General features: G+C 31.9%; 1 protein-coding gene across 1 annotated transcript; it reads right to left on the reverse strand.

Moving 5' to 3' along the window:
- Nucleotides 1–1,554: 1,554 nt before the first annotated feature.
- On the reverse strand, nucleotides 1,555–8,246 carry LOC132629844 (probable uridine nucleosidase 1). Its single transcript, XM_060345235.1, has 9 exons — nucleotides 7,921–8,246; nucleotides 5,075–5,190; nucleotides 4,858–4,917; nucleotides 3,699–3,881; nucleotides 3,509–3,613; nucleotides 2,703–2,799; nucleotides 2,489–2,596; nucleotides 2,097–2,232; nucleotides 1,555–1,917 (listed from the first exon to the last, which is right to left on the reverse strand). Exons 1-9 carry the CDS (start codon nucleotides 8,021–8,023, stop codon nucleotides 1,809–1,811), a joined length of 1,017 nt encoding a protein of 338 aa, XP_060201218.1. The 5' UTR covers nucleotides 8,024–8,246; the 3' UTR covers nucleotides 1,555–1,808.
- Nucleotides 8,247–11,452: the final 3,206 nt, after the last annotated feature.

Raw genomic sequence — 11,452 nt, forward strand, 5'->3', positions numbered from 1 at the left:
CTGCTAGTAAATTATGATTACTATTTGTAGAAAACAAAAGCGACATTTTAACTTCTTTTGTAATTAAAAAAAAAATAGTTGCATCTTCAACATGTCACTTTTTCTTACTTCTCCTCTAATCAAATCATTAGCAGTTAAAAATTATTTTTTCCACGGCACAACTTAAAATATTTGAGATCTTAAAACTTAAAGCGAAAATACATTATCTTTTTTGTTTTTCCGGTGTCCGGTCCGGATTCGAGTTGTGTAAGGTCTACTAAAGGAAAACGCGCTCCCTAACAGGATTTCTTTCATTCTTAGGAGTCGAACCCGAGACCTCTGGTCAAGGGTGGAAGGATCCTATCTATCCCAACATAATCCTTGGTGGTCAAAATATGTATCACTTAACTATGGTTAAGTCAATAAACATGTGTATATAAAACACATATTATGCGTTCATTAGTTTGGTCTGAACCCGATGCGAGCAATTTTTATCTATGTTTTATTATTTGGTGTTAAAAAAGAAAAAGAAAACGAATAATTTAGGGTTGCTTGGAAGTTTTAGTTACTGAGAAAAATGGTAGAGTAATACGCTACTTTATCCTGAAACTTTGCTTATTAAATGGAAAAGAAAATCAAAGTTTACACGTAAATAAGAAAATCGAAGTTTGCACGTAAATGATCCCAATTCCAACGGAGGTGGAACATAGAAAAATAAAAAAAAAAGGTTAACGTGTATATAGACCAAATGAGTCTTCCCTTTTGTTTAATATTGTACTTCCAATGAAATGAAAGTTTTATACTTTCACTTAAACTCGTCTCTTGACGAGAAACTTCCACATATAGTTAAACCTTTCTATAACGTGTTGTTTGTCCGAATATTTTTTATTTACTCTAGCAAAAATTATTATAGAGAACATAAAATATAAAATAACATGAAAGATCGATTTCTCGAAAGACTTATTATTTATAATAAAATGTTATTATTAATGATAACTATTATGGATATGTCTAAGTATATTTGCACTTCATAGTGAACCAAAATGTTATTTGTGAATGCTACTATGCTAGTAATACAACATTTTGCTAATTATGAAAAGATGATCCCAAGTTCTACTTCCTTCTTTCAACAAAGAGGAAGGGAAAAAAAAAGGTAAATTTCACAAATAGCCACTTTTTAGCCCTAGTAATTGAAAAATATTATTCCTATTGTTATAGAATTTCAAATTTCATATGTGAACTCCAAGACATTGTCATAGAATTTCATATGTAGAATTAAAACTCAATGACAGTGGCTATTTTTCAAAGAAGGGGGTGGGGGGTGGGTGGGGTGGCTTTTATCTGGCGGAATAAAATAGTTTTTTTAGTTTAATCATCTGTTATCCAGAATCCACTGACTCGATTAATCAAGATTCACATTGTGCAAGGTCCATTTAAGAGATAAATGCTCTCAACCAAGAATTTCTCTATTTCCAAGACTCGAACTGGAAACTTCTAGTTAATGGTGGAAAAATTTAAGACATGGCATCAATAAACGACGGGACGAAAATATAAAACCAAGAAATCAACAACAAATGAAAAGAAGAATTACTGATTGATACCCTATTTCAGTTTGCCACTTGAATACATACATGAAAAGAATCATGAAAATGCCCTCCATTTTATAAGCCCTTTACACATTTCCCAGAACTGGGGTTTATTTAGTTCGCAAAAAATGGAGGAAAAGAAGAGTGAAAACAATTGCTGTAATGGAAGTTGTTAGATAACGCGTTCCTCGATCTCCCTGAGCAAGATTCACACGAGACAGAGACCGATAGATCCAATGGTATTCACGGTTTCATTAACGTTTTCTTTATATAATTCAGAACTTCGTCCACGTCAACTGTCCACGCAACTGAAACCGGGGAATAATCCGTCCAAGGGTTGCTCGTATTCCACCTAATATAACAATTTATTAGTTTTAATCCATCGGATGGAGCCCAAGGCAAAGATTTTGAAACAAAATCAGTTCAAATACTCTGTTACTCGGACTCTTAAAAAATGTAGTGCATTTTTGGAGAATTTGACACAGGCGTGGCAACATTTTAGAGAGTCCGGGCAATATAGCAAATACTTACTTTTTTAGCCCTTGGTCCATCAAGGTGTGCCCGACGCAGATGCCTTGTGTCTCAACCCTCACGACACCTTTCTTGAACGTGAAGAGTTCAGGTCGAACTAGTGCCACAAAACTAACAGGATCGTGTAGGAAAATTCCTGCAAAAAGGACGGGCGAATAATTATAAATGGTGCCAATTGATAAGAGAGGATCACCAGAGAAATACAAGAAAGTGGTTTAAGTTATGTTGCTCGGACTCCTCAAAAATGCTGACAGATGCTTGTTGGATCATCCGAAGTAGTGCAATTTTGGAGGATCCGACGGGGGTGCAGCAATACTTTTGGAGAGTATGAGCTACATAGGGCTTAAGAAGTAGTGTACATCATCCAAAAACTATATAAGAACGGAAGTTACCATAGACACCGTCTGATTTCACGTGCCAATCACGGTAAAATTTGCACATGTCGCACAATAATTTCGCGTGTTTTCCTTCAGATTGCTTTAGTTCTTCAAGATCATCATCTAAAACCAGGGAAGCATACTATTTATTGAGAAGTGAACGATATTATACAATTAAAGGTGCAAAAAAATAGAAAACTTCTGACATATTTAAGCAGTGAACATTCACCTTTCAATTTGACTTGGGTTGTAATGTTGATGCCTACAATATCAATATTTGCCCCTGAAGTAAATACAACATCAGCAGCCTCGGGGTCCCCGTATATCTGCTTCATCAGAAAACATTGCAAGTGAAAAGACAGCAATAAATTGATGATTCAATACTACAACGACTATGACTCTTCGTCTTCCCATAACGAATTCATGAACATGCAAAAAAAGGATGATCTTTTAAGCTTGACAAAAGTGTCGGGAAAGAAGAAACGTTGACAATATATGAAATGATGTATGATACACTTAAAAGGAAAGGACCAACTGTACATATTATATATATCTTAAGAGATCAGACAGTCCAACAAGAATTTATAGTTTTTTTTTTTCCCCCCCTTGATAACACTGGTGCGGGGCCAACTTGCACGCACCTTGAATAATTCGACAGGATACCTGCTACCTCCCACAAGCACAGGGACCCATATTATACTCAAATAACTAGAAGAACTTAGTGTATATGACACTATGCTTACAGCAGTGAGCTTAAAAAAAAAGTCTTTCATGACAAGATATTAATGTTCAAATAACTAACCAAACATTTTTTCAAATTGTTCTGCATGATGAATATCAAAGTAAGAAGTAATTGCATGGACATTAAATGGTCAAAAAACCATTAAAGCATGCTCCTGCAACATGCATTTTTAGATGATCAGACACGGGTGTGGCAATAGTTTTGGAGGATCCAACCAACATAGCAGATCCATATTGTAAAACAATATGAATATGATAGAATTTATATAAACTAATGGGAAAAAATTCACCCACATTTGCTTCTGCAGCAGGATTAACATTTCCTAAAGCGAAGAACGAACCACCAAGTACGACAACTCTCTTCACCTTGCTTGCAAAGGTAGAGTCCCTCTTGACAGCCTAGCCAACAGATAAAGATGAAAATTTTGTAAAATGCAAGGCAAAATCAGAAACTTGAAAGTTGTAAAAGTTTTGAGATACGTACCAAAGCCAAGTTTGTCAATGGCCCCAGTGCAAGTATAGACACTTCACCGGGAAATTCAGAAACTTTTTCCACCAAGAATTCAGATGCAGATTTGTCAATTTTCTTAGAATTTGGAGAAGGTAAATATAAGTTGCCTAATCCATCTGAACCATGAACAAAGTCTGCAACACGTGGTTCCCCTCTCTATAGCAAAAAATAATATGAAAGTTAGGTGACAGTACGTTGAGAAGCGTACAAATCAGAGGCGGATTCAGGATTTTAATTTAATTAGTTCAACTTCTAAGATTTTCAACACTGAAATCAGTGTAATATTAAAATTATAGGTTCAGTCTAATATTTGTTGAGATGTTAGTAGATTTTTACATACTCCCTCCATCCTAGTCTATATGAAGGTGTAGGAGTTTAAGAATGAAAAGACGGCTTTTGAATCTTGTGGTCTAAAATAAGCCATAGATATTTGTGTGGCTACAAATCATCTCATAAAGGGTAAAATAGAAAATTTAAAGTTAAATTGTTACTAAATATATAGAGGTGTCATTCTTTTTGGGACTGACCAAAAAGAAAGAGTGTCACATAAATTGGGAAGGAGGGAATATATCTATACTTCGTATGCAAAATTTCCGAACCCATGGCCGAAAGGCTGCATTCGTCCCTGATACAAATGTGGTCGCTTACTTTCCCAAGTCCTGACGTTCTAGTCATCCAAGATAACTTTGCAATCAGCAATCGACAACTCTAGTACATCAGTTGATTAGTATATTTGATAGGATCAGATCTTTAACAGTTTCAGTGCAAATAAAATACAGAATCCCATCCCTGCTCCTTAATCACGGCAATAGAAAGGGCAGTCCAGATACAAAAGTAGCCAGCTACCTAAATACAATCAAAGGGAATAGAAAAGAATGGAGAACTTCGCAATGTATTACATGAAACAGAAAAGCAGTCATCATCTTTTCTCTCCAATCTATTACTATAATATCTGCCTACAAAGTAGAAAAGTCTTTAGGAATTAGTTCCATTTAGCTATCTTTACAGTAATGCTGCAATCACTTGTCCCTTTCCATTTACTTCTTGTTCTTTGGAATAGCATATGAGATTCCAAAGCGAACAAATTTGTACTACTAGAAGGAATATGTGTTAAAAGTAAAAACAAAATTACCTTCAGAGGTTCAGGGCTACCCTCCGCCACGGGAACATCCGGATATCCTGCAGCTTCACACTATCATTTTGCAAATTAAGTTAAAGAAGTAATAAATCAAGAACTTGATCCACAAACATCTACTAGACGGAAGTCATAAACACAATAAAGAGAAAAAAAATCTGCTCATCACAAGGTACTAGATAAATAAATATACAAACAAAAAAAAAAAACATACCAAAAGTAATGCATTCCGAGTGGCATCTTTTGTAGTAACGTTACCAAAGATTGTAGTCAAGCCTATGATCTCAACTTCTGGTGTCTGAAATGCCATTAGGATTGTCATACTGTCATCTAAATATCAATACGAAAACATAATTAGCTCCAACATGACAAATGGGGCCCACATGGAACATGAAGCTCATTGGAAACAAAACACACATAAACACAACTTAGCCTGTTAAAAACTTGTTATGAGAGAGATACAAGTCTTTCCTTTCATTCACCGGCACGATTTATCACCCATATTTGCGAGAATAGAACATGAAAGAGTTTTTTGAAAAAGTTTCAGGCATCACTAAGTATTATACTTTTATCTTTTTCTTCGTTGATGAGTCACAAAGTATCATTATTACTAAGGGTGCATTAGTTTCTACTTGAATGAAGCACAACTTCTATGACAAATTCTCACCCCAAGATATGCTCTCGGAAAATTTCTTCTTTCATTAAGAAAAGTGTTTTGCCGGAAAAAGAAATTTCACTCTTTAAGAACAGAAAGGGCAAACCGTTCCAAGCTAAGATAAATACTAAGCTTCCTAAAAAAAAATTGAGAGGCATTAATTGGCCAACTAAAGAGATTTTGGGTCAACATGAAAGAAAACAGGCACACTGGGAAAAGGAAGAGAAAAGAAGGAAATCAAACATTCAAGGGAAAAAGTCCTGCTATTACATTAAGTTTTCTCCTCTCGAAGACATTTTTTGTCCGATCAAAGAGAGTCTCGCCTTGAGTTTGATTTGGAGTTTGTTTCAAAGATTATATTTATTTATTTGATACTTTTTTCTTACTCTCTCTAGTATAGAGCTCACAGCATACTCTTATTGATATTCCATCTAGTCCTTTTGTTATATAATACACAACGAACTTGCTGTTTTTGCTTCCTCCGTATTATAGAAGTTCAACGTTCACGAGTGATGTTACTTATTGTTAATGATAGCACTTCTGAGGTAAAAGCCAAGAGTGCTGTACAAAGTAAGCAAAGTCCGAACTAAAACTCTACCATAGTTGTTTCCAAAGAATTAAAGAAAATATAAAAGACACAGCTTGTGAAATTTGTCAAAGCAGTAATATAATTTCTTAAGACGCCTATAGCAATATCTCCCTATTTCTTTATGAAAGTAACAAAACATAGTGTCATAATTTATGAAGAAGGATTAGAAAAGATCATAGATAAAGTTAATTGCCTACTTTCATAAAAGTAAACTAATTTAGGATGACAAAAAGCAGCTTTATCGCTAAGAATCTCTTCACTATAAAACTGAAAGAATCCCATAATTCACAAATTCCACAAAGAAAAAGAATATCTTCCCTCTGGTTATTATAATCAAAAGGTTGGAAATAAAAGTGGACACAATAAAGTAACTTGGACCCTTTTTCCATATCAGAATCTACCCTTCTCTTAACACTTTTAACAACAAAAAAGAAGAATCTTTAAGTCTACTAAGATACACAAAGTTGAAAACCAGAAAAAGATACCACATTCACATAACAACTCCCAAAACCATACAAAATTTCCCAAAAAAGTCATCTACTTGTTCAAGAAAATCAATAGCCAAATCCAATCAAACAAACAATTCAGCTTAAAATTACTAAAAATCTCATCTTTAAGTTCATTCATTAAAAATGATCAGTACCCAAAATCAATAAACTGGAAAAAAAAAAACTGAAATTTGCTAAAGTTACCAACTTTACACTAAAGGGTAGCAAATTTTACCAAAAAAACACATATAATTTGTCTAAGAAAATCAAAACCCAATTCCAATCAAATAAACAATTTAGCTTAAAATCACTAAAAATCACTAAAAATCTCAACTTTAAACCCATTCATGAAAAAAAAAAAATCAACAACCAAAATTAAGAAACAGAGAAAAAAAAATGCTGAAAATTGCTAAAGTTCTCAACTTTGATCTTACCAAAAAGTTATCTATTTGTCTAAGAAAATCAAAACCAATTACCTTCAAACAAACAATTTATCTGAAAATTACTAAAAATCTCAACTTTAAACAAAAGGGTAGAAGATTTTACCAAAAAATTATCCATTTGTCTAAGAAAATCAAAACCCAACTCCAATATAATAAACAATTTAGCTTAAAAATTACTAAAGTCCCAACATTAAACTCATTCATGAAAAAAAAAAAAAATCAACACCCAAAATCAAGAAACTGAAAAAAATACTGAAACTTGCTAAAGTTCCCAACTTTAAACAAAAGGGTATAAGAATATTACCAAAAAGCTATCTTTTTGTCTAAGAAACTATTTAGCTTGACAATTACTAAAAACTCAACTTTAAGCAAAAAGGGTAGAATATTTTAACAAAAAATTATCAATTATCAAAACCCAACTCCAAGATAATAAACATTATAGCTAAAAATTACTAAAAGTCTCAACTTTAAGCTCATTCATGAAAAAACAAACAACACCCAAATTCAAGAAACTCTTATAAAAATGCTAAAGTTCATAGCTTTAAACAAAAGGTTCATCTATTTGTCTAAGAAAATCAAATAAACAATTTAGCTCAAAGTTACTAAAAATCTGAACTTTAAGCTCATTCATGAAAACCAAACAACACCCAAATTCAAGAAACTGAAATTTTGCAAAAGTGCCCAACTTTAAACAAAAAAGTAAAGAGTTTATACCAAAAAAGTCATTTGTTTGTCTAAGAAAATCAAAACCTAATTACCATCAGATAAACAAATTAGCTAAAAATCACTAAAAATATTTATAAAAAAAAATCATGCAAAAAAATCAACACCCAAATTCAAGAAACTGAAAAAAAAAAATTACTAAAGGGTAGAAGAATTTTTTACCAATGCCAGGGTCAGTGTCAATGATGATTTTTTCACGTGGCTTAGAAAAAGAATTGTTGTTAGCCACTAATCCATCAACCAAAACACCATCACAATTTGACATTCTTGTAAAGTTTTCAAGAATTCAAAAGGGAAATTTTTGGATTAAAAAAATGGGGAATTTTTGGGACCTAATATAGACAATGAAAGTGTAATATAATAACCAAAATAAGAAAGAAAAAAATGTGGATAGAGTTTGTGGAGTCAGCTTTGATAATGAGCTGAATTTTTTCTAAAAGCTATGCTTCAACTATACTTTTCTTTTCTTGTTTTGGTTTGAGTCAATTTTTGTGTATTTATAAGGTGTGTTATGTGTGTGAATGTATATATGGGAGTTTGGGAAAGAATAGTAGATAAGATTATGTGGCTTAGTCCTAGTGGTAAATTGGTATTCCTAATTTGATTCACTTTATGTTTTTTTTTTTTTTTAAATCTATGATGATGTCTAGTATCTGTTTTGGGTTTGATAAATTTATATTAGTAGCATCCGGAAGTCACACTTTGAAGAAAAAACTCTTCTCAAAAGATGATTTCGTTTTGAGATTTCGAATTCGAAGCTTTTAGCTAAGGATGAATGAATAATTATCGCTCTAATTCAACTTTTGATGGTCGCTTTGATTGGACGCATAAGTTTGATTATCGCCCAACACAATTTAAATTTCACATTTCCAAATCCTATTAAAATTTAAAACATAGGTGGGAGCGTATGCACACGTTTCATTAAAAAAAGAAAATTGTCGAATAAAGTTTTTTTTTTTAAATACTTTAGATAGTGCTTAGCAATTTGCCCTTTTATTAGTGTTATTGAAATAACTTACGTTTAAGCAATTTCGGAAAATATTTTTATAATTTGGTTGTTGGAAGTCCTCGCGATTCACCAATTTGTTATATTTATAGCCTAGGAGACCTCGCAAGCCCGTATAGCATAGTTAAGATGGTAAGACTCGTAATTCTTTGTAATTAAAGTGTAAAATCTTTGGAGTTTTACATAAAATATAAAAATTGGACACAAATTCATAATCTAATGGGATTTGATCAACTTTTTCTTGATCTTCATATAACATCTTCGATATCTCAAAAAAATTAGTAAGAGCCGGTTTGGATTGACTTATAAGTTGCTGAAAACAGCTTATAAGCTGTTTTCAGTTGGTTTTTTTTTTTAGTGTTTGGCTGGCCAGCTTAAAGTCATTTTGTGCTTAAAATAAGCCTAAAAAAATAATTGAGCCCATTTGGCTTAGCTTATCTAAAGCAGTTTATAAGTTGTTTTTAACTTATAAGCTGCTTTTTTTTAAGCCATTCAAACAAGCTCTAAGTATCAAATCTTAGCTATAACAAAGTTATCCAAATTAGGGAAAAGTTGGTGATGATTTCGAGAGGTGCATTGTATTTATCTAATCCTTAATCACTTTATCCAATACTTGTATTTTCAAAGGTATAATTAACCTAGGCCAGTAATGTTAAGCCACTTTGAATTAATTTTTATATACAGCTTAATTTTCATAATACTTTTTTTGATCCTCACTTCTCATATATTCTATTCCATCGAGATTTTATTCCATGGTATATGTTCTTTGGTTTAACCGCTTAAAAGGTACTACTACCAATGCATAGTGCGATTTCTTTTTAATTTTCTGTTTTAGGTTTGGTACATATATTTTTTTTTTAACCCAGTAACTATCAATGTTTGATAACTTCCAACAAATTATTTTCAAATATGGCTCAAGAGATCTCTAGATTTAATTTAATATATTAAATTTGATTTTGACAAATATGTTGATCCAAAAACATGATTTCGGACCCAATTAACATCTTTACATGTTCTTGGAATTTTAGGCTTCTTATCCAAGAGTTCGTTCAAGAATACCGCAATGAAAAGAATATAAGAGTTTATCATTAGGTATTTGACCAAATAGAATCATCCATTTCCTATAGAACCTATCACAAAATTACCCATAAAGACTAAATAAAGCTAAATGGAGTGAATATTTTCTTTTCATGAAAATTATTTTCCCCACAAAATTTATGACAAGGCTACTACTATTATATTTATACACCTCAGAATTAAACATGATTGCTTTCCTTTTCCTTCCTGGCTTATACACTTTAGGAAGTTATTTTGGCCAAAATCAAATCATAGAATAAGAAAGTTATTTTGGACAATGAAAAGTGAAATATAATAACAATCAAATCATAGAATAAGAAAAAAAAATGTGGATAGAGTTTGTGGAGTCAGCTCTGATGATGAGCTGAATTTTTCTAAAAACTATGCTTCACCTTACTTTTCTTGTTTTGGTTTAAGTCAATTTTTGTGTGTTATGTGTGTGAATATATATGGGTTTGGGAAAGAATAGTAGGTAAGATTACGTGGCTTAGTCATAGTGGTAAATTGGTATCCCAATTTGATTCACTTTGTGTTCTTCTTTTTATTTTTAGTTTATATGATGTCTAGTATCCATTTTGGATTCAATAAATTTATACTATCATCTGGTAAGTCACACATTGATGATAAAACGCTTCTTAAAAGATGATTTCATTCTCAGATCTCGAATTCGAAACTTTTAGCTAAGGATGAATGAATAATTATTGCTCTAATGCAACTTTTGATGGTCGCTTTGATTGGACGCATAAGTTGAATATCACCCAACACAATTTCAATTTCACGTTTCCAAATCCTATTAAAATTGAAAACATAGGTGGAGAGTATGCACACGTTTCATTAAAAAAAGAAAATTGTCGAATAAAGTTTTTTTTAAAATACTTTAGATAGTACTTAGCAATTTATGCTTTTGTTAGTGTTATTGAAATAACTTACGTTTAAGCAATTTAAAAAAATATTATTATAATTTGGTTGTTGGAAGTTCTCGCGATTCACCAATTTGTTATATTTATAGCCTAGAAGACCTCGCAAGCCCGTATGGCATTGTTAAAATGGTTAGACTCGTAACTCTTTATAATTAAAGTGTAAAATCTATGAAGTTTTACATAAAATATAAAAATTGGACACAAATTCATAATCTGATAGGATTTTATCAACTTTTTCTTGATCTTCATATAACATCTTCGATATCTCAAAAAATTTAGTATCAAATCTTAGATATAACAAAGTTATCCAAATTAGGGAAAAGTTGGTGATAATTTCGAGAGGTGCATGGTATTAATCTAATCCTTAATCACTTTATCCAATACTTGTATTTTCAAAGGTATAATTAACCTAGGCCAGTAATGTTAAGCCACTTTGAATTAATTTTTATATACAGCTTAATTTTCATAATACTTTTTTTGATCCTCACTTCTCATATATTCTATTCCATCGAGATTTTATTCCATGGTATATGTTCTTTGGTTAACCGCTTAAAAGGTACTACTACCAATGCATAGTGCGATTTCTTTTTAATTTTCTGTTTTAGGTTTGGTACATATATATTTTTTTTAACCCAGTAACTATCAATGTTTGATAACTTCCAACAAATTATTTTCAAATATGGCTCAAGAG

Source organism: Lycium barbarum, chromosome 3, assembly GCF_019175385.1.
Source record: "Lycium barbarum isolate Lr01 chromosome 3, ASM1917538v2, whole genome shotgun sequence".
NCBI lineage: Eukaryota > Viridiplantae > Streptophyta > Magnoliopsida > Solanales > Solanaceae > Lycium > Lycium barbarum.

Excerpts from the sequence above, each read along its gene's own strand:
- LOC132629844 (XM_060345235.1), bottom strand. The coding sequence starts at position 8,023 with ATGTCAAATTGTGATGGTGTTTTGGTTGATGGATTAGTGGCTAACAAC. Across the intron at positions 4,918-5,074 it reads CTCGGAATGCATTACTTTTG|TGTGAAGCTGCAGGATATCC; the intron begins GTATGTTTTTTT and ends GCAAAATGATAG. Across the intron at positions 2,800-3,508 it reads ATCCTGCTGCAGAAGCAAAT|ATATACGGGGACCCCGAGGC; the intron begins GTGGGTGAATTT and ends CTGATGAAGCAG.